This window comes from Gobio gobio (assembly GCF_949357685.1).
Source record: "Gobio gobio genome assembly, chromosome: 3".
In the NCBI taxonomy this organism is placed as follows: domain Eukaryota; kingdom Metazoa; phylum Chordata; class Actinopteri; order Cypriniformes; family Gobionidae; genus Gobio; species Gobio gobio.
This window is the reverse complement of record NC_137099.1, coordinates 68,100,988-68,124,266: the sequence shown is the minus strand read 5'-3', so window position 1 is coordinate 68,124,266 and position 23,279 is coordinate 68,100,988. Positions and strand designations below refer to the sequence as shown.

At 44.6% G+C, this 23,279-nt stretch overlaps 1 protein-coding gene across 1 annotated transcript in view; it reads left to right on the top strand.

Moving 5' to 3' along the window:
* Nucleotides 1-736: 736 nt before the first annotated feature.
* Nucleotides 737-23,279, top strand: part of LOC307124258 (uncharacterized protein) — a gene marked incomplete at its 3' end in the record, with an annotated part of 40,998 nt that continues 18,455 nt past the window's right edge. The window contains exons 1-3 of the mRNA XM_079813304.1: nt 737-2,168; nt 2,210-2,792; nt 15,038-15,211. Coding sequence (XP_079669430.1) covers nt 752-2,168; nt 2,210-2,792; nt 15,038-15,211 — 2,174 coding nt within the window. The 5' untranslated portion in view covers nt 737-751. The remainder of the gene's footprint in view (nt 2,169-2,209; nt 2,793-15,037; nt 15,212-23,279) is intronic.

Sequence of the window (23,279 nt, the reverse complement as noted above, 5' to 3'; positions counted from 1 at the left end):
TCAATCATCACTAAATTAATCACTTAATTATCTCATTACCTTCAACACTCTTGAGTGGACTCATATACACTCCCAGGAGTGTTAATTTAACACTGGAGTTTTTGCTGTGTACAAAGAGCCGTAGTTAACTGACAAGCTGAGCCATATCGCATTAATTATCGCTGGCCATACGTCCACGATATTAATGCGATATGGCTCAGCTTGTCAGTTAACTACGGCTCTTTGTAGTAAATGCCGCGCCATCTGAAAGCAGGTGAAGCCGATTTACTACTAATCAATTAACCGGCTTTACTGATGAGATGCGCATAACAATCTCACGATATATATCGCCCAGCCCTAAATGGAAGTACAGTACCCTTACTGTAAAAAGGATTCACAGTAACTTACTGGCCAATCGTTGCCAGTAAGTTACTGTAAATTTTACGGTAAATTTTTTACAGTGTAGTCTTTCTGCAGAACAACTAGCTACAAAGTACTCATTGGAGAATGTATGTGTTACGTTTTTGAGAGTTTCATTAGTGCCACTTCTGGTCTTTGCAGTGTTGTGAGGGATGATCTGACCCAGGTTCAGTCCAGATGTGGAGTTTGTGAGAAAGTTCAGAGAGATCCAGTCTCTATCAACTGTGGACACAGTTTCTGCAGACAGTGCATAAGTTTGTACTGGGATCAATCCAGACCATCAGAAGACTTTGACTGTCCTCTGTGCAGAAAGAGGTCCAGAACACGTCCTATTCTACAAACACACACAGACATGAAAGGATTCAGCTCTGCTCGAACTGTTCATTGTTACACACAAGCAACCCTGCAGGAGGAGACTGGAAACCTGCAGAAACCAGTGGATGATGAACTGCAGAAAATCAAAGACCAGCACAAAACCAGCATGAAGAACAAGTACGAGAGATTATTTGAAGGACTGAAACTTCAAGAGAATGAAGCCCTCCTGAACAGGATCTACACACAGCTCTACATCATAGAGGGAGAGAGAGAAGGAGTGAATGAAGAACATGAGGTTTTACAGATGGAGAAAACAGCCAGAACACAACACTCACAAGACGCTCCAATCTACTGCAATGACATCTTTACAGCCTCACCTGAACCAGGACGTGAGGAGAAAGAGCAGATCAAGACTGTTCTTACTAAAGGCATCGCTGGAATCGGAAAAACCGTCTCTGTGCAGAAGTTCATTCTAGACTGGGCAGAGGGAAAAAACAATCAGGATGTAGATTTCATGTTTGTGCTTCCATTTCGAGAGCTGAACTTGATCCGAGATCATCAGTACAGTCTTCACAGACTTCTGCTGGACTTTCATCCTGAACTTCAAGATCTGGACTCAAAGATTTATGAGCAGAGTAAAGTTGTGTTTATCTTGGATGGTCTAGATGAAAGCAGAATCACACAAATGTTTTCAGACACTCAGAAAGTTTCTGGTGTGACTGAGACTTCATCAGTGGGTGTGTTGATGTCAAACCTCATGAAAGGAGAGCTTCTTCCCTCTGCTCTCATCTGGATCACCTCCAGACCAGCAGCAGCCAATCAGATCCCCTCCAAATACATCAACCGTCTGACGGAGATTCAGGGATTCAATGAGCCTCAGAAGGAGGAATATTTCAGGAAGAGAATCAGTGACGAGCATCAAGCCAGCAGAATCATCTCACACATCAGAAGAGCAAGAAGCCTCAACATCATGTGCCACATACCTGTCTTCTGCTGGATCTCATCCACTGTGCTTCAAAAGCTCCTGGACGAAGATCTGAGGGCAGAAATCCCTCAAACTCTGACTGAAATGTACATCCACTTCCTGCTGATTCAGATCAACGTGAGGAATCAGAAGTATGAAGAGAGAGATCCAGAGAAACTCCTGCCGTCCAACAGAGAAGTGATTGTGAAACTTGCTGAAGTGGCTTACAAACAGCTGATGAAGGGCAATGTGATGTTCTATGAGGAGGACCTGAGAGAGAGTGGCATAGACATCACTGACGCCGCAGTGTATTCTGGGATTTGCACTGAGATCTTCAAGGAGGAATCTGTGATTCATCAGAGGAAAGTCTACAGCTTCATTCATCTGAGCATTCAGGAGTTTCTCGCTGCTTTCTATGTGTTTTACTCACATAGAAATGGAATGTTGGATAAAAAAATGAGCACGACCATGAGTATGACTCTGACCATGAGTATGACTCTGACCATGAGTATGACACTGACCATGAGTATGACTCTGACTCTGAGTATGACTCTGAGTATGACTCTGAATATGACATCTACCATGAATATAACTATGACAATGAGTGTGACTCTGAATATGATTATAAGCTTAAATTTGAAGGCTCTCTGGATACGCTCCTAACATCAGCAGTAGATAAAGCCCTTAGTAGAACGAATGGGCAGCTGGATCTGTTCCTGCGGTTCCTGCTGGGCATCTCACTGGAGTCCAATCAGAGACTCTTACAGGATCTACTGACACACACAGAGAACCGCTCAGAGAGCAACAATGAAATCACACAGTACATTCAAAAGAAGATCAAAGATGGAGATGGACTCTCAGCTGATCAATCCATCAATCTGTTCCTCTGTCTGCTGGAAGTCAAAGATCAGACTCTGTCCAGAGAGATTCAGGAGTTTGTGAAATCCGACAAACACTCAGAGGAGAAACTCTCTCCTGCCCACTGCTCAACAATAGCCTACATGCTTCAGATGTCAGAGGAGGTGCTGGATGAGCTGGACCTCAAGAAATACAACACGTCAGATGAGGGGAGGAGAAGACTGATACCAGCTGTGACCAACTGCACAAAAGCCCTGTGAGTATTTCATTAACAAATAATGAATGAATAAAACAGCAAAATAATATATGTTGATAAAGAATCTAACATATTTTAAAATTAACATCGCTAAGTAAACAGCAACTTAACCCTCTGGAGTCTGAGCTCTTTTGGGGCCCTTTAGAAGTTTTGACATGCTCTGACATTTGTGTTTTTTTCAGTTGGTTATAAACACATTCATGGCAAAAGTGTAATTACACTGTATTCAGCACAAACTAGGCTACCATAATATGTGAGCAACATGTATGTACATGCTTGTATTTTTGAGAGAAAAATGTTTATGCACGGATTTTGAAAAAAACAAAAACATTTGTTTTAAAATTAAGGCCTCAAAAAACACAATAGATATGTGTTCACAAGACTTTTGACTCCATCTTGTATTTCCATAGAGTTTTTTCTTTAAACTGATGTGAGAATCATTGAGCCTATTCATTCACACACAGCAAAATCCTCAGTGTTAAATGAACACTGCTGGTGTTCATATGAGTCCACTATGAGTCCACACTCAGAGTGTTAAAAGGTAACACTGCATCAGTGTTGAAGTTAATGAGATAATTAAGTGATTAATTAAGTGATGATTGAGCATTAGTGATGAACACCTGATGATAATGAGAAAAATCACTGAAGGACAGAGAAACACAAGAACTACAACTGACTTCAGCCACAGGCTTAGATGAAATCAACTGAAGATAAAAGAAGACATTAAATCTCTGAAGATCTCAGCAGAGGAGGATTAAACAACTCCACAAACAGCATTACCAGCTTCACACATTACTAACCAGACTGACTTTATTTCTGTCAGAAATCTAGTCGTCTACAGAAGCTCTTATTTTTTATGTCACCATTATGATGATTAGTGTTTTCATTAGTTGGGCAGTTTGATGACTTTAATGTTAGTGTTTTTCTGGCTGTTGTAACTGAGTTTGCTATGGCAAGAAAAGCAAGAGAAAACACAATCAAATACTGTCAGCTGCTCAGTGATAAGAATATGATAATTGTGAAGTGGCATAATTCACAGATAGTATGACTGAGTATGAGCAATATACTATTAACTTTGTTTTATTGTGATTGTGCACTGTTTTAATCAGAAAAGCTGAATAAGTTTTAAAGCTGAATGTCTGTTAAGTACTTTGCCCTCCTGCGAGTTTTACTCACACACAGACATCAATAATAAGCCTATGAATCTCAACCATGGTGACATGCTTCATGCCGCAATGCATTCTGGGAGCCATGGATGAGGTTTGCATGATGCACCCAGAATGCATTGCAGCATGAATCATGTCACCATTGCTGAGATTCATAGGCTGATTCTTGATGTCTGTGTGTGAGTAAAGCTCGCAGGAGTTAGAAGTGCTTCTTGTGTGATGTGTTATTAAACTGGAGAACAAAACCTATGTACACGTTTTTAAAACCGTTTAGCTGTTCTGATTAACACACTGCTGGATCTCCTGCTGTAGAGTTGCATGTATACTTTAGTCAATTACACTTAGGAGATCATCAAATAAGGCCACTATATGATAATAACAACTTTATCGTTTTTCAATAACTTCATCATCAATTTCCTCTTGCTGTTCTCACCATAACAAACAGTTACAGCAGCCAAAGGACAGACTAGGGTTAAAAAGTCAAGAGCCCAACTAAAGCAAACACTAATCACCATAATGGTGACTTCAAACAAATCTATTATTTTCAATAAAATATCAACATCTAAACCTCTGTTAATCTCAGTAAGAGCTTCTGTAGACATCTGACAGAAATAAAGTCAGTCTGGTTAGTAATGTGTGAAGCTGGTAATGCTGTTTGGGGAGTTGTTTAATCCTCTGCTGAGATCTTCAGAGATTCAATGTCTTCTTTTATCTTCGGTTGATTTCATCTAAGGCTCTGGCTGAAGTCAGTTGTAGTTCTTGTTTCTCTTTCCTTCAGTGTTTCTCATTATCATCAGGTGTTCATCACTAATGGTCAATCATCACTTAATTAATCACTTAATTATCTCATTAACTTCAACACTGATTCAGTGTTACCTTTTAACACTCTGAGTGTGGACTCATAGTGGACTCATATGAACACCAGCAGTGTTCAATTAACACTGAGGATTTTGCTGTGCATAAAACAATACACTGATTTAAAATTTGTAAGACAGTTTCTCTTCTCAAAGCCAATATGCGAGGAGGCGTGATATCTAATGAATAATGATGAGATAGCACCTGAGATAACAAAGGACTTGCATTAATGAGCTGCATAATAGTAAGTAAGTAAGTACATTTTATTTATATAGCACATTTAAACATAGCAGAACTATCCAAAGTGCTGAACAGAGTAAAAGGAAATATAAATATAAAATATAAAATAGAATAGAAACAAGGTGAAGCTAGACCAAACAAACAATCTGACAGAAGTATAGTAATATTAAAATGCCAGAGAAAATAGATATGTTTTCAGTTTTGATTTAAAAATATTAATGGAAGGTTCAAGGCGGATGTCCAGGGGCAGTTGGTTCCAAAGACGGGGGGCAGCAACAGAAAAAGCTCTATCTCCCTTAGTTTTAAGACGAGAGCGAGGGATTGATAAAAGAGCCCTGTCCGAGGATCTTAAAAATCTGAATGATGACTGAGAAGTAAGAAGATCTTTAAGATAATGAGGAGCTTGATCATTAAGAGCTTTAAAAACAAACAACAAGAGCTTAAACTGAATTCTAAAATGGATCGGTAGCCAATGAAGCGAGGCCAAAATTGGGGTGACATGATCATATTTCTTTGTCCCGGTCAACAGCCTTGCAGCTGCATTTTGCACCATCTGGAGGCGTGCAAGCGATGACTGAGGAAGACCCAGATATAATGAATTGCAGTAATCTAAGCGTGAAGTAATGAAAGCATGAATAACTCTCTCCATGTCTTGGAATGACAAAAATGATTTGAGTTTGGAAATGACCCGCAGTTGGTAAAAACTATTCTTAACAACAGAATTAATTTGTTTGGTTAAACATAATTCTGAATCCAAAATAAAACCAAGGTTCCTAACCTGGGATGAAACTGACGGGAAATGATTTCCCAACTCCTTAATAATACAACTCCTTAATTTTGGCGGACCAAAAACAATTATTTCAGTTTTGTCATTATTAAGTTGAAGAAAATTATTCGATAACCATTCCTTAATGTCCCTGATACAATCTAACAAAGGTTGAATGGAATCGTCTCGGTTACGGATGTAACCCTCGTTCCCTGAGGAGGGAACGGAGACGTAACGTTAGTGACTAACGAATGGGGGTTTCGCTTAGAAGCCTATCAACTTCGAGTTTTGAGAAAACGCCCAATGGCGTGCCAATGCCATGGGGCATGCGGAATTTGCATACGTAGCTCCGCCTCACTGCGTGAGTATATAAGGAAGTACGAGGCAATATCGCATTATGTTACCTGCTTGAGGAGCCAAGACTGAACTCCTGCGTTCCAGGCAACACAGCTCGATGTGGCAAGGGGACGTTACGTCTCCGTTCCCTCCTCAGGGAACGAGGGTTACATCCGTAACCGAGACGTTCCCTTTCGTTCAGTCACTACGACGTAACGTTAGTGACTAACGAATGGGGGTCCCAATATAATCCCGCCACTCAGCTGTCTTCCAGTGCCCTGCGTAAGTGTGAGTACCCTGTCGTAAGACTAGTACGGACGAAGGACTCCCACTTAACACAGGATTACCAAGGTACACTGGGAAGCATATCCCAGTGAGGGAATGCCAAAGATGCCTACCCGTGGGGAGGACTTAAGAGACACATATGACCCGGAGAGGGTTGCATATGGAAGATCTCTAGGGTACCAGCCGAAGGTGGATTTTTAACCCTAGGGGTGGCGGGGACACGCCAAGGGAAGAAACCCGCTCACTGCGGAGACTTACGGTGAAATACACATGTGGGGGTCGCCAGAGGGAACCATGCACATGGGGCACCTGGCCGGACATGAGGGTCTGGGCTCGAAAGGGCAGACTGAACTGATGTCGGCGTCGACAGTGCTGGAGGAGCTCAGGGCTCTCGGGGAACTCACCTGAGGAAATATCGCACGTATCCAGTCCGTGGAGTGGAGTGGCGAGCAAGCGAAGACACCTGAACCTGGTCCAACACCGGTCCCTCGGGGGGGGCGAGTACATAGTCGGACACTGGCTCCACTCGGAGATTATAGAATCTGGCGAATGTGTTGGGTGTCGCCCAGCCTGCAGCTCTGCAGATGTCTGCTAGCGAGGCGCCATGCGCTAGAGCCCAAGAGGAAGCCACACTCCGGGTGGAGTGTGCCCTCACACCAAGGGGACATGGTCGGCCTTGCTGCTGGTAAGCCAAAGCAATGGTGTCCACTATCCAGTGAGACAGCCTTTGCTTTGAGAGAGCACTTCCCTTCCGCTCTCCACCATAACAGACAAAGAGCTGGTCTGAGGTCCTGAAACACTGCGTCATGTCTACGTAGGCGCGGAGGGCGCGTACTGGACAGAGCAATGCCAAGGCTGGGTCTGCCTCCTCCAAAGGCAGCGCTTGCAGGTTCACCACCTGGTCCTTAAACGGAGTGGTGGGAACCTTGGGCACATATCCAGGCCGGGGTCTCAGGATCACGTGAGAGTTAGCCAGCCCGAATTCCAGGCACACTTCGTCAACCGAAAAAGCCTGCAGGTCCCCGAGCCTCTTAAGAGAGGCCAATGCGGTCAGCAGAGCCGTCTTCATCGACAGGAACTTAATATCAACCGACCGCAAAGGCTCAAAGGGAGGCCTCTACAGAGCACTTAGAACTACTGAGAGGTCCCAAGAGGGTACGAGAGGAGAGCGAGGAGGATTCAGTCTCCTCGCCCCCCTCAGGAACCTGATGATCAGGTCGTGCTGACTTACCTTTTTGTTCTCCAAAAGATTGTGGCGGGCAGATATAGCGGCCACATAAACTTTGAGGGTGGAGGGAGACAGCCCACGCTCCAGCCTGTCTTGGAGAAACTCAAGCACGACCCGAACGGGCATTTCCAGGGGTCTTCTGGCTTTTTGGAAGAGCACCAGGTGACGAAGAGGTTCCACTTCAACGCATAGGCATGCCGAGTGGACTCTGCCCTAGCGGAAGTGATGGTGGCGACCACCGTAGGTGGCAGGCCACTCAAACCTGCCGCGTCCCGTCTAGGAGCCACACGTGGAGGTTCCAGAAGTTGGGACGCGGGTGCCATAGGGTGCCCCGTCTCTGAGTAAGGATTCTCAGAGGAATAGGCCAGGGAGGGGCTGTCGCAAGGAGTAAGAGTTCGGGGAACCAGGTCCGGTCGTGCCAGTACGGGGCGACCAAAAGGACCTGCTCCTTGTCCTCCCTGATCTTGCACAGGTGTTGTGCGAGTCGGCTCACTGGGGGGGAACGCATATTTGCGTAGGCCCCGCGGCCAGCTGTGCGCCAGTGCATCCGTGCCGAGCGTGCCCTCGGTCAGGGAAAAGAACAGGCTGCAGTGGGAAGAGTCGTGGGAGGCAACCAATCGTGAGGACAAACGCATTCGAAAAGGCGTTTCGCAGTCAACATCTTGAACGGAAGCCGGTGAAGGGATCGGTTCAAGATGCGAAGGTCCAGGATTGGTCGTAACCCACCGGTTTTCTTGGGTACAATGAAGTAGGGGCTGTAGGACCCCGACTTCATTTCGGCCGGAGGGACAGGCTCGATCGCACCCTTCGCCAGTAGGGTGGCAATCTCCGCACGCATGACGGGGGCATGGGCCCCGGTCACGGTATAGCGGACTCCCCTGTAACGGGGAGGAGCCTGCGCGAACTGAATCGCGTAGCCGAGCCTGATGGTCCGGCAACCCAGCGGGACAGCCCCGGAAGCTGAAGCCAGACTTCCAGAGACTGCACCAACGGGGTCATACGGACGACAGACGTACCCTGGGTGGGGCAGCGAGGCAGCGTTACCGGCGCGGACAGGGGAGGCTGTTGGGCGTCCCCGGGTCGGAGCACGGTTAACGGCTGCGCCCTGACAGAGGAGACCAGGGAAGGACTCGCGTTCCACTGGGGTGCAATGGAAACGTGACACATCCGCAAACACTGCCCGAACGTGCTGAAGCCCAAACACGTTGAGCAGTGAATGCGCCCATAGACAGCAGCGGAAAATCGATCGCACCCGGAAGTGCACGGGCGAGCCGTCTTGAAAAAGACGTGCCACGCGCAAGCTCTTTTTGTGAGAGGAAAGCCTCGCAGTCGATGCCGAAGCGCCCAGGGAAACACACACCAGCTGTCAGGCGGACCACTGCACAGATCAGCATGCAGGAAGTATGCGATCACTGGAACGCGCCGTCACACCAACACCGACTGGAAAGCTGCTCGTCTCGAAGAAGCTGACAGAGTCTCAGAAGGCTGTAGGAGTGAAGAGGTAGGTACTCTTGGCTCCGAAAGCAGAAACATAATGCGATATTGCCTCGTACTTCCTTATATACTCACGCAGTGAGGCGGAGCTACGTATGCAAATTCCGCATGCCCCATGGCATTGGCACGCCATTGGGCGTTTTCTCAAAACTCGAAGTTGATAGGCTTCTAAGCGAAACCCCCATTCGTTAGTCACTAACGTTACGTCGTAGTGACTGAACGAAAGGGAACTCCAGCTTTCAATGGAAGGTACAGCTGTGTATCATCAGCATAAAAATTAAATAAAACATTGTGCTTCTTAATAATATCCCCCAGAGGACGCATGTATAAGTTAAAAAGAAGTGGACCCAAAATAGATCCCTGAGGTACTCCACTAATAATTGGGGTAGAAGATGAAGAAAACTTACCTAACTCTACGGAAAAAGACCTGTCTTTAAGGTATGAACTAAACCACCGTAAAGCTGTCCCCTTGATACCGAATAAATGTTCTAAATGCCAAATAAGAACATCATGGTCAACAGTATCAAAGGCAGCCGTAAGATCAAGTAAGATCAAAACAGCATTTTTACCAGCATCAACTGCAAGCAAAATGTCATTGAACACCTTCAGTAAGGCCGACTCTGTGCTATGATGGGAGGTAAAACCAGTTTGAAAGGGTTCTAATAACTTAGTTGCATTTAAAAAATGGATTAATTGAGACTGCACAACTTTTTCTAAAAGTTTTGATAAAAATGATAGCTTAGAGACAGGCCGATAATTACTTAAACAACCCTCATCTAGACCTTGTTTCTTAAGCAAGGGCTGAACAACTGCATGCTTAAAAGTCTTCGGGACCACCCCAGTGTCCAAAGATGAATTAATTAACACTTGGATACTGGGTCCAATTATAGGAAAAGCAGTTTTTATAATCTCTGAGGGAATAACGTCAAGTGAGGAGGAAGTTGTCTTCATCTTTTTTACCAAATCACAAAGTTTTAGTAGAGAGACCTGCTGAAAACTATGAAAGACTGAACTAGCCAGCGAAACCAGGGACTGATCTGAGAGCTGTGAACTGAAAGATGAACGGATAGCTATCACTTTATCAGAAAAGAATGTTAAAAATTTCTCACATAAAGCAGCCGAGGGTTCCTGATGAAAGTGACAGCTAGGATTAATTACTGAATTTAATGTAGAGAATACAATTCTAGGTCTATGACAGTGTGTAGAAATTAACTCAGAAAAATGCCTTGCTCTGGCCGACTTTGCAGCAGTCTGAAACTTAGCCAGACACTCTTTGAAAATCTCTAATGACACAGTTAAGCGATCATGCTTCCATCTCCTCTCTGCCCTACGACAAGCCTGTCTGAGAGAACGAGCATCGTCATCCAGCCAATAATACGATTTTCGTTTTGGTTGTTTCAATTTAAGAGGTGCAATGGCATCTAAAATATCAGAACAAGCTGCATAAAAAAGAGAGGTTAAATCGTCAGGCCCAAAGAAAGACACAGCATTTGAGATGGACATTTCAACAGCATTTACCAAACATTTCTCGCTAAACTGAGAGGCAGTGAGTGGGTTTATAAAGCGAGAATACGAGCCTACCGGCTTATTCACGATAACGGCAGAGCTCACACCAGGGATCGTAAATAAAATGGGCTTATGATCAGAGAAGGAAGCATTTTCAATATATACATTATCTACAGATGTACCATATGACATAATCAGATCAAGAGTATGACCAAGGACATGTGTTGCTTGATTCATATGTTGGGTAAAACCAAATGAGTCCAGAACATTGCAAAGCTCAGCAACCAAGGGACGTCCGGGGCAACAAACATATACATTAAAATCACCCAGCATTAACATACGATCATACAACGGAACAACAGAAGTTAAAAATTCTGATAAATCACTTAAAAATGCACTGTCCGAGTTCGGTGGCCTATAAATTAGAGCACAGAGCAGCGCGGAGGAGGCAGAATGTAACGCTACGCACTGTACCTCGAACAACGAATAACTTCGAACAGAAACAGTGTGTATTTTAAGTGATTGCTTGAAAACCATTGCAACACCACCACCCCTACCAGTAGTCCTTGGGGCACTAATGAAACAACAGTTCAATGGACAAAGTTCGTCAAAAACTGACAACTCACCAACGCCGGCCCAGGTTTCCGTCAAAAATAAAGTGTCCAAATCGCGTCCAGTAAAAAAGTAATTTAAGATAAAAGTTTTGTTGCATATGGACCTAGCATTAACTAGGGCCATATTCAGAGGAGGCTCTGATGACAAGACCACATCCAGTTGAACAAAGTCCAGTTGACGTAGATTTTGACAGTTCACTCCTCTCTTGCGAATCCGTAAACGCGGAGGAGCTGATTGAATAGATGAATGAGAGAAGTCCGGGAAAACAGAGCGATGAAAAGCATATCTATAATCCCAAGAGCGCCGCATCAAATGGAGACCCTCCGTGCTCATAATTTCCAAGGGAAACTCCATCGAAGATTGTCTGGAAGAGACAATTGTCCGCCTGATTCTCACCCGAACACCACCACAACAACCTCTTTTCCTGCGGCGCTTCCCTCGAAGAGGAACGCAGCAAGGTCGCCAACGAACACATTCCACCACAGGTTGGCTGAACGAGGATTTAAAGCGAGAATACAGAGCAGGACAAAATCCATGGTGAGCTCCCATACAGCTATGGATGTTAAGTAAGGTTTGTCGATCATAGGTCAGCACTGAGACCACATTATGCCAGTGCAACACCGTGCATAATACAAACAGAATAGATGTCAGACGAACAGGTACAACAAACTGGGACAAACGAGAGAGACGGCAAGCCGGGTACACTGGCGCCATCTTAGGAGTTGATGTGATTGTGAATGAGCTTCAGGTAGGCCTATGTGAACGAGAGCAACAGAGCAAAGGAAATATATATTTTTTGTAGTTTATTTTATTTGGAATGTAATCAACAAAGGCCTATTATATTTTAAATGACCAGAAGATTTGACTACACTGCAAAAAATGCTCTTCTTATTTGGTATTTTTTCTTGTTTCCAGTCTAAATATTTAAAATTCTTAAATCAAGATTAATTTACTAGATATTAAAAATTTCTGGGGGGGGGGATCAAAATGAAGGGAGTTTTTGCTTAGTTAGTTAGTTAACTTTATTGTCCCCAAGGGGAAATTCTGCTTGGGCACAGTGCAGAGTTGCTTCATAAAGGTAGACCAGATAACTTAAAACAATCTATATTCTCTGCCACAACAATTTATGCTTTATTAAACTATAATTTATGATTTGTTACACTAATTTATTAAAACACAACAATTAGCTAATGAGATTAAAACCATGTTTTTACTCCAAACTTACTTTACTTTTGGCTTTGGATCAAAAAATCAGACAGAAAATATATTTTACAATATTCTTCATAATTATAAAAGTTCGAGTAGCATTTCATTATAAATATAATCTATTATGAAAACACCCAACATGGTATAAATAACACAGATAAGCCATATATTGTCGCAATTGTGTGTTTATTATCTTCAAACGTGTCTATCTGTATGTGAGCGATTTCTGGAAGCTGTTTATGTCAATGTCACATGGTATCTTCTTCATGCGTGCTATATATGGACTATATATGGACATTATATATGGCTGCCAGTATGAAGTATGAAGAGTTTTTTTATGAATGAGAGCAGCTGGTGCTCGTATTACAATCTTTAGAAGGTACCGACAGTGTTCATATTCATAACTCCTGACACATATTAACAAATTACGGTCACTATATGTCTTTGAGAATAAAACAGAGGTCAAAAATGGAAGCTTGATTCTTAGATCTTTTAAATGATGTATAGTTTGTCAAGGTAATTACTTACATCTGACAGTAATTTTGAGCTAATTTAAACAAAGAAGGCTTCAGTGCGCCCTCGTGCATGATGTGTTTGTTTGAGCTGATGTGTGTGTGGGCGTCGCCTCAGTATTTGAATTTCAATAGAGCGCGTGCCTCGTGGGCGTGATCGCATTAATGTATAATGAGCCGCTCAGGAACGACTAACATCTCTCTGCTTTCAAAGGGATTACATAAACACAGAATACTTGTTTTTGATTTGGTTTACAGTGTTTAAAACCTGATATTTCAACGTTTCTTTAGACACATGTCTAATGTTTGTAAGACAAGAATTCACCAAGCTAGAGTTCCTTTTCTGAAGACTATCTGAATGAATGTCTTTGACAGAGAGGCTGCAGATCGCGCATCATGTTTGATTTCTTTATTTTGCAAAAAGCACAACAATTTGTTTTTATTGGGTCTGTACTAAAAAAAAAAGAAATTTAACAGATTATAATGATGTATAACACTTGCCTGACTACGCCGGCGTGACCGCCGACTCGAGAGGGTTAATAAACAATTGTCTCTGAAAGACTGCACTAAACTACAGAAGTAAAACTGCATTTAAATGACTTGTGCCGAGTTCAGACTGCCCAATTTTAGCCCCGATTTTGACTCACCGACAGGTTTTGCGAAATTGCTGACAAATGTCCGAAATCATAGGCAAAACGGTGCTCGTGCACATGAGTGACAATCACACAGTGTGAATGATCAAAGACGTGATCAGAGAAAATCAATGATGAGTCGCAGACGCCTGTGAGATATTTGGCATGCTAAATATCTGGACCTGTCGTGATTCAAACTCCTGCTGTGTGAAATGTGTTTTGACTGAAAATTACATCTGCGATGACCGACAGCCAATGAGAGAGCGAGATACAGAGCAGCGGGATGTTCGCGGAGGAGTTATGGACCAGAATATCAGCTTTTAATAGATATATTTACAATTATATCAAACAGAAACAAAGCACAAACATTTTCTTGACCAGCCACAACAGCAGCACGGTGCAAAACAATTTCTGAATCTCTTTGCAGAACACAATCCTTGCTCCCTGGGTCTCCCCAACCATTTCCTCCGCCATAATACTTTTTCTTTTTCTTTTTTCTTTTTGCTGCTAATCAGCGCACATACAATTTGGATTGCAAGTTTCAACAATTCTAGTCTGACGCATGTGTGATCTTGCATTGTTTCCTTCTCACTTCTCGTCTGTGTTTGGCAGTGAAATGTAGTTTGCGGACAGGACAGAGCTGTCTGTGATTCTTCCTCTTGTACAGTCATGCAGTGTGAATCCCCCTGTCGCAAATCCATCGTGCAGTGTGAACACAGCAACAACTGAATGCTGGCCCAGATAGTCATGCAGTGTGAGAAGAGCAGTGATCCGACGAGTTTGAAAATCATGCAGTCTGAACTCGGCTTAACTTGGACTAGTCACAGCACTTGCCTATTGTTGGTTTGATTGCTTCTGTTATTCTCCTCATTTTCAAGTTGCTTTAGATAAAAGTGTCTGCTAAATTATTCAATATAACTGAAGCACATTTGTAATCAGCTCTACACTGCAGCACAGATGCAGTTCATTTCAGTCTAATGACATTCTCATAATATGACTGCAGGTCCGTGTGGTATATTTGCATTTCAAGGTTCATTGCAATACAAATTTAACTCAGTACTGTGCAAGTGCAGTTGAACAAAATTAACTAGACTGCAGTACCATGGTAACAGTGTCAGGTTTCATATTGCACTGAATTGCAGTTGTTGTTGTTGTTATGATGACTGGGTCTCAGTGTTTCCTGCAACACTTTTCGCCACCACTGTGAAATCTTCAATACCACAACAAAAATCATATTTGGGTGAAAAGGAACTGATAACTCCATTTACAGTTTTGCTTTTGTAGTAAAAAACTAAATTCAATAATTTTATTATCAAAATGCTTTTCAAAGAGGCCCTGTCACCGCTTGGAGAAAACAGTAACAGATCTGAAGTCTAACCTTTTGTGTTTTTATCTCCCTTCTAGTTTTGCTTGCTGTAATCTCACTACTCAGGATTGTGAGAGTTTGTCAATGGCTCTACAATCCTCAAACTGTGTCCTGAGAGAGCTGGACCTGAGCTGCAATGACCCACGTGATTCAGGAGTGAAGCTACTCTTGGATGGACTGAAGAGTCCAAACTGTCAGCTGCAGAAACTCAGGTTTGACTTTCACATGTCTTTATTGATGTTTTGCATTAATGGCACGATATGTAATATTTTTGGATTAAAATAACAACAAAAAAACCCACTAAATCATAGTTTTATATTTTGTTGGCTTGTGTACTTACAGTATCCCAAATGTTCCCAACAAATCCAGAGAACTATTTGTTTAAATTGTTTTAACCAGTGTAATGGCCCTTGTCATTGCATCGCCTGTAAATGATGTCATATCCACTTTACCCTTGATTTCTGATTACTTTATTACTTCCGGAGAAACCATGGAAACACCAACAATGTTTTAACCCTCTGGAGTCTGAGCTGTTTTGGGGCCCTTAAGAAGTTTTGACTTGCTCTGAGATTTGTGCTTTTTCCAGTTGCTTATAAACATATACAGTGAGGAAAATAAGTATTTGAACACCCTGCTATTTTGCAAGTTCTCCCACTTGGATATCATGGAGGGGTCTGAAATTGTCATCGAAGGTGCATGTCCACTGTGAGAGACATAATCTTAAAAAAAAAATCCAGAAATCACAATATATGATTTTTTAACTATTTATTTGTATGATACAGCTGCAAATACGTATTTGAACACCTGTCTATCAGCTAGAATTCTGACCCTCAAAGACCTGTTAGTCTGCCTTTAAAATGTCCACCTCCACTCCATTTATTATCCTAAATTAGATGCACCTGTTTGAGGTTGTTAGCTGCATAAAGACACCTGTCCACCCCATACAATCAGTAAGAATCCAACTACTAACATGGCCAAGACCAAAGAGCTGTCCAAAGACACTAGAGACAAAATTGAACACCTCCACGGTGTTCGGGCTACGGGGAAATTGCCAAGCAGCTTGGTGAAAAAAGGTCCACTGTTGGAGCAATCATTAGAAAATGGAGGAAGCTAAACATGACTGTCAATCTCCCTCGGACTGGGGCTCCATGCAAGATCTCACCTCGTGGGGTCTCAATGATCCTAAGAAAGGTGAGAAATCAGCCCAGAACTACACGGGAGGAGCTGGTCAATGACCTGAAAAGAGCTGGGACCACCGTTTCCAAGGTTACTGTAGGCAATACACTAAGACGTCATGGTTTGAAATCATGCATGGCACGGAAGGTTCCCCTGCTTAAACCAGCACATGTCCAGGCCCGTCTTAAGTTTGCCAATGACCATTTGGATTATCCAGAGGAGTCATGGAAGAAAGTCATGTGGTCAGATGAGACCAAAATAGAACTTTTTGGTCATAATTCCACTAAACGTGTTTGGAGGAAGAAGAATGATGAGTACCATCCCAAGAACACCATCCCTACTGTGAAGCATGGGGGTGGTAGCATCATGCTTTGTTTTTCTGCACATGGGACAGGGCGACTGCACTGTATCAAGGAGAGGATGACCGGGGCCATGTATTGCGAGATTTTGGGGAACAACCTCCTTCCCTCAGTTAGAGCATTGAAGATGGGTCGAGGCTGGGTCTTCCAACATGACAATGACCCGAAGCACACAGTCAGGATAACCAAGGAGTGGCTCTGTAAGAAGCATATCAAGGTTCTGGCGTGGCCTAGCCAGTATCCAGACCTAAACCCAATAGAGAATCTTTGGAGGGAGCTCAAACTCTGTGTTTCTCAGTGACAGGCCAGAAACCTGACTGATATAGAGAAGATCTGTGTGGAGGAGTGGGCCAAAATCCCTCCTGCAGTGTGTGTAAACCTGGTGAAAAACTACAGGAAACGTTTGACTTCTGTAATTTACAGAGGTATAGCAAACTATTATTTGGTACAGAAAACTACTGTCCCAAATATTAACATTGATTTTCTCAGGTGTTCAAATACTTATTTGCAGCTGTATCATACAAATAAATAGTTAAAAAATCATACATTGTGATTTCTGGATTTTTTTTATTTAGATTATGTCTCTCACAGTGGACATGCACCTATGATGACAATTTCAGACCCCTCCATGATTTCTAAGTGGGAGAACTTGCAAAATAGCAGGGTGTTCAAATACTTATTTTCCTCACTGTAAATGGTAAAAGTGTAATTACACTGTATTCAGCACAAACTGGGCTACCATAATATCTAAGCAAAATGTATGTACATGTTTGTATTTTTGAGAGAAAAATGTTTATGCATGATTTTTGAAAAAAAAAAAATTTAAATGAAGGCCTCAAAACACACAATAGATATGTGTTCACAAGGCTTTTGACTCCATGGTGTATTTGCATTGAGTTTTTGCTTCAAACTGATCGTTGAGCCTACTCATTCACATAAAACAATACACTGATTAAAAATTTGTAAGACATTTTTTCTTCACAATGCCCGTATGCGAGGAGGCGTGATATCTAATGAATAATGATGAGATAACACCTGAGATAACAATAGAACATAATAGCCCGCATTAATGAGCTACATAATAAGCTGCATAATGAATTAGCTTCATACCTGACTGAGAGAGCAAAAAAATGCTCTTCTTATTTAGTTGAAAACGTCTCGGTTACGTATGTAACCCTCGTTCCCTGAGGAGGGAACGGAGACGTGCGTTAGTGACTAACGAATGGGGGTTTCGCTTAGAAGCCAATTACCTTCTAGGAATTTAACAGCGCCCAATGGCAGTGCCAATGCCATGGGCATGCGGAATTTGCATGCGTAACTCTGCCCTACCTCGTGGGTATATAAGGAAGTACGCTGGCAACATCGCATTATGTATCTGCTGCGGAGCCAAGATCTGAACTCCGCGTTCCAGTAGCACAGCTGATGTGGCAAAGGAACGTACGTCTCCGTTCCCTCCTCAGGGAACGAGGGTTACATACGTAACCGAGACGTTCCCTGAGGAGGGAACGGAGACGTACGTTAGTGACTAACGAATGGGGGTTCCAATATAACAACACTACTCAGCTGTCTTCCAGTGCCCTGCGTAAGTGTGAGATCCCGCCATATAGGGCCGAAGGACTCCCACTTATCACAGGAATACCAAGGTACACTGGGAAGCATATCCCAGTGAGGGAATGCCAAGATGCCTACCCGTGGGGAGGACTTAGAGAGTACACATATGACCCGCTAAGGGCTGCATATGGGAACTCTAGGGTACCAGCCGAAGGTGGATTTTTAACCCTAGGGGTGGCAGGGACTTGCCAAGGGAAAGACACCTGCTCACTGAGGAGGCTTACGGTGGAAACAGCGCCCAATGGCAGTGCCAATGCCATGGGCATGCGGAATTTGCATGCGTAACTCTGCCCCACCTCGTGGGTATATAAGGAAGTACACTGGCAACATCGCATTATGTATCTGCTGCGGAGCCAAGATCAGAACTCCGCGTTCCAGCAGCACAGCTGATGTGGCAAAGGAACGTACACGGGGCACCTGGCCTGACATGAGGGTCTGGGATCGAGAGGGCAGACTGAACTGATGTCGGCTGATGTCGGCGTCGACAGTGCTGGAGGAACTCAGGGTTGCAGGTTCACCACCTGATCTCACCACCGAATTCTAGGCACGCTTCGTCAACCGAAAATGCCTGCAGATCCCTGACCCTCTTAACGGAGGTCAGTGCCGTCAGCAGTGCCGTCTTCATCGACAGGAACTTAATATCAACCGACCGCAAAGGCTCAAAGACTACTGAGAGGTCCCAAGAGGGAACAAGAGGAGACCGAGGATGATTCAGTCTCCTCGTCCCCCTCAGGAACCTGATGATCAGGTCATGCTGACTTACCTTTTTGTCCCCCAAGAGGCCGTGATAGGCAGATATTGCAGCCACATACACTTTAAGGGTGGAGGGAGAGAGCCTTCGCTCCAACCCCTCTTGGAGGAACGATAGCACGGACCCGATCGGGCACTTCCAGGGGTCTTCTTGGCGTGAAGAGCACCAGGTGACGAAGAGGTTCCACTTCAACGCATCGACGTGTCGAGTAGGCTCTGCCCTAGCGGAAGTGATGGTGGCGACCACCGTAGTTGGTAGGCCACTCAAACCTGCCGCGTCCCGTCCAGAAGCCACACGTGGAGCTTCCAGAGCGCTGGACGCGGGTGCCATAGGGTGCCCCGTCTCTGAGAGAGGAGGTCCGGTCTCAGAGGGATAGGCCAGGGAGGGGCTGTCGCAAGGAGTAGCAGTTCTGAGAACCAGGTCTGGCCGTGCCAATACGGGGCGAACTGAATCGTGTAGCCGCGCCTGACAGTCTTCGTGACCCAGCGGGACAGTCCTGGAAGCTGAAGCCAGTCTCCCAGGAACTGCACCAGCGGGATCATTCGGACCACAGACGTACCCAGGGTTGGGCAGCGAGGCAGGGTTACCGGCCCGGACGTGGGGGCACAGTTAACGGCTGCGCCCTGACAGAGGTTCCACTGGGGTCTGCTCTGAGAGGAGGCTGGCGAGAGACAGGGACGAGAGCGGCACGGCCCGGCCTGGAGGCGGCGCACACTGCCATCACCGGTCTCTGGGTCCTCAGAGACAGGGACATGAGTTCTTCCCAAGCGCTGCTAGCCCGGGGGCCAGCAGCAGAAGGATTTTCCCCCGGCCCTCCACCAGGGGAAGGAGAGGCCCTGCTACCATCCCCTGGGAAGAACTGGAACCCATCTCTGAGTTGTCCACCTCCAGCCTGGCGTTTAGTCAGGCTGTAGAGCGGACTGGGCATCATCCTGCAACCACCTCCACGGCGTGGCCCAGGTGAAGGCTGCTGCTGGGGCCGGGCGGGAGGGGGAGGGCGCCCTCGGCGGTAAGCTGGTGGTAAGCTTTCGGGCAGCCGAGAACCGTTGGGCGCAGTTCTCAGTCGCACTGCCGAAGAGGCCAGCCTGGGAAATGGGCAAGTTGAGGAGGCGGGCCCGCTCAACGTCCTCCACATCACCAGGTAAGGCCAGGTGTTCTCCCGGACCACAGCTGTGGACATCGCCCGACCCAGGGAGCGTGTGGCCACCTTCACCGCCCGGGGGGCGGGATCAGTTGTGCACGCAGCTCATTGAAGAGCCCTGGGTCGGCTCCACCCTTGTGCATGTGCAAAGGGGCGGCGGCCTGCCCGTAGCTCTGCAGGATCACGCCACCGAAGTAGACGAGCCCACAGGCTTTGGGAGGGTGCTTAGGATAGCCACGCCACGTCAAAGCCCTCTGTGGACACCGTAGTGCACAACAGAGAGTTCAACGGGGGGGGGGGACCCCAGTGTACCCTTAGGCCGTGGCCCCATCAAGGGCAGAGAAGGCGGAGGAGGCCACCAAACAGTCGTGGGAAGCACGGGGACTTCCGGGACCGCATGATCTCCTCATGCACCTCGGGAGCGAAAGGCATTGGGGGCGGGGCCCAACAACTGTCAGGTGCCGCCCCCAAAAACCAATCGCTCAACCACGAGCGCTCGCGACTGGGCGGAGTTCCACACCAGTGCGAGGCTCGCGGCTGCCCGAGATAACATGGCTGTCAACTTTAGGTCGGATCAGGCAGCGCTGACACACCCGGAGGCGGAGCACAACCTAATCATCATCCCCAAAGGACTCCAGCCCACCTTGGGATGCGGAGATTGACATCTCACTGCTATCTGGAGTGTGAACGAAATGAACGAGGCGTCAGAGACGGGCCGCTGTTTCAGTCCAACACTCGTGGGAAGCGATGTGCGAGAGGGGGACGTGGCCAGAGGAACGTATCGTCGGGGTTCTTAATACCACGGCAACGCCCTCAGGTCACCCTCGCCACCAGCCAAAGTACCACCTCTCTCGGAGACGGTAGACTGGGGTGTGGCAGAATCTCATTAGAGCGCATGCTGCGTGGGCGTTGGCGCATTAACAGATAATGAAGTGGCTAGCGGATGACTGACATGTATCGCTTTTCAACCAGATTACATAAACACAGAATATTTGTTTTCAATTTGGTTTACATTGTCTAAAACCTGATATTTCAGCGTTTCTTTAGACATATGTCTCATGTTTGTGAGACAAGTTTTCACTAAGCTACAGGTCATTTTCTGAAGAGAATCAGATTAGGCATCATTGAGAGAGAGGCTCATGTGTGTTTTCTTTAATTAGCAAAAAGCACAACGATTTGTTTTTATTGTGACTGTACACAAAAAAATTGAAACTTAACAGATTATAATGACGTATAATACTTGCCTGAACGATAAAAAATGTCTCTTTGCCACTGATAAGAAAAAGAGAGAGCCGATCGCGCCGGCGCGACCGCCGACTCGAGAGGGTTAATATATTATGTTTTATTAGAGAGACGAGCAACGGTTTGGATACCTTTATTGACAAAAAAATGAATCATTGTTATTTAGTTCAGCACGCTTTGGCAGAAAGCATTTTTTCAGAAGGCTGGCTGGCGTATCCAAGTGTTTTAAATGGGAGCACTGCATGTTTAGAACGCCATGAGCATAACGAGGCGCTGAGTGTCTATTTCACACTTAAGCGCTGAGCGCTCATCTTTTTTTACCGGACAACAACAAGCATAATAATAGAACAAAATGATATGGTATAAAACAAGAGCCAGGGCATTGTATCTGCATTTATAAATAGAAACAATACAAACAACAGCTATCTATGAAATTAGATACTAGTAACACTTCCACAGATATTACAGATCATAGCAAGCAAAGAGTCTCAATTCGAAGAAAAAAACCCCTGCTGCCCTGCCAAAATGCTTGCAAGCAATCACAGCTAGGCGCTTTCAGCAGAGAGCCTAGCATTTTTCAGCTGGCTAAAAATACTTTGGTGGACACACGGCCTTATGGTGCGTTCACACCGGATGCGATTTGCGCGAGTGATTTACATGTTAAGTCAATGCAGAGACACGAAATGGCATTCGGCGGCGAGATTCGCGCGATTGAGGCGGCGTGAAGGACGCAAATTAAGTGTTTTGAACGCACGATTCCCGCAAATCGCTCAAGTTGAAAAATCTGAACTTTGGCGGATATTTCGCGCTGCGTTAACCAATCAGGAGCTTGCTCTAGTAGTGACAACAATGAGGAGAAAATCTGTATATTAATATCTGTTTCAGACAATATGATTATCACTGTGATAACATTAAATGACATGAAACACAACCCAGTCTCTTTTTTTTAAATGCAAGTTTATGTATGATCAATAATACAAAAGTATAAGTAATGTATAACAAGCTATACATGAAATAAAGCAAACAATTCAGTCAAACATTCAAAGTCAGTGCTAGTAGGCTAACGTTACAACTGCAACGTACAGTTATAGCCTAAAAATATAAAGTAATGAAACTTCTCTTTGCCCTCAGCCTAAACGATTTGCCAGGGAACAAATTATAGATCCATGAGACCAAAGATCGGCCGTTACAAGACGAATTATAGCTTGAGACACACCAGAGACATCAGAGCCAGCGGGAGACGGCAGAAGGACTGGCCGAGGAAAGGTTGCCCTCGCCGGCTTTGACGAGCGCTGAACTCCGAAAACGCCAGATAAAATGTTCAAATAGGCACTCTTTATATAAATAAACCACAGATTTGAGCTTTAAACAACTACATTATCGACTGAAAAAGTCTTAAAACTATGTTTTGTCACACATTAACAGTAGATTTTAACAAAAAAAAGACATGTAAACACAGCCCATGTCAGCCATTTCTCAACGAGACGAGCCGCTGGCGGAAGCCCCGCCCATGATGCGAATTCGCGTCTGTTGTGCAGTGAATGTCACGCGCGAATCACGTCCGGTGTGAACGCCACATTAGACTTATTGTATGAATCTCATTTTCTTGATTTATCGCAAGTAACATGTTTTTATCATGCCAGAGACACTATTATGTCAAGCGGTTAACATAGCATCATCAGAAAAAGTTTTATTTGTAGTAACAGTAATCCAGCATTTTTTCCACCATACAATGTTTCAAAAAGAATTGCATGCCATCAACACAAGTTATCCAGCTTTTATTAACATGTTCTAATAACATATTCTAATATCAATCTAGATTACTGCAGTGTGCAACAAGTGTATCATTGCAACCAATTCACAGAGTAACATTATAGCAACTTTCAACACACTTCAATATATTTTAGCATGATTGTTTTGACCCAAGTAAAACAGCCCTGCATTACCCCACAATTTTAATTAGTCAGATAAAGTGACCTGTATGAGTAGTAATTCAGCAT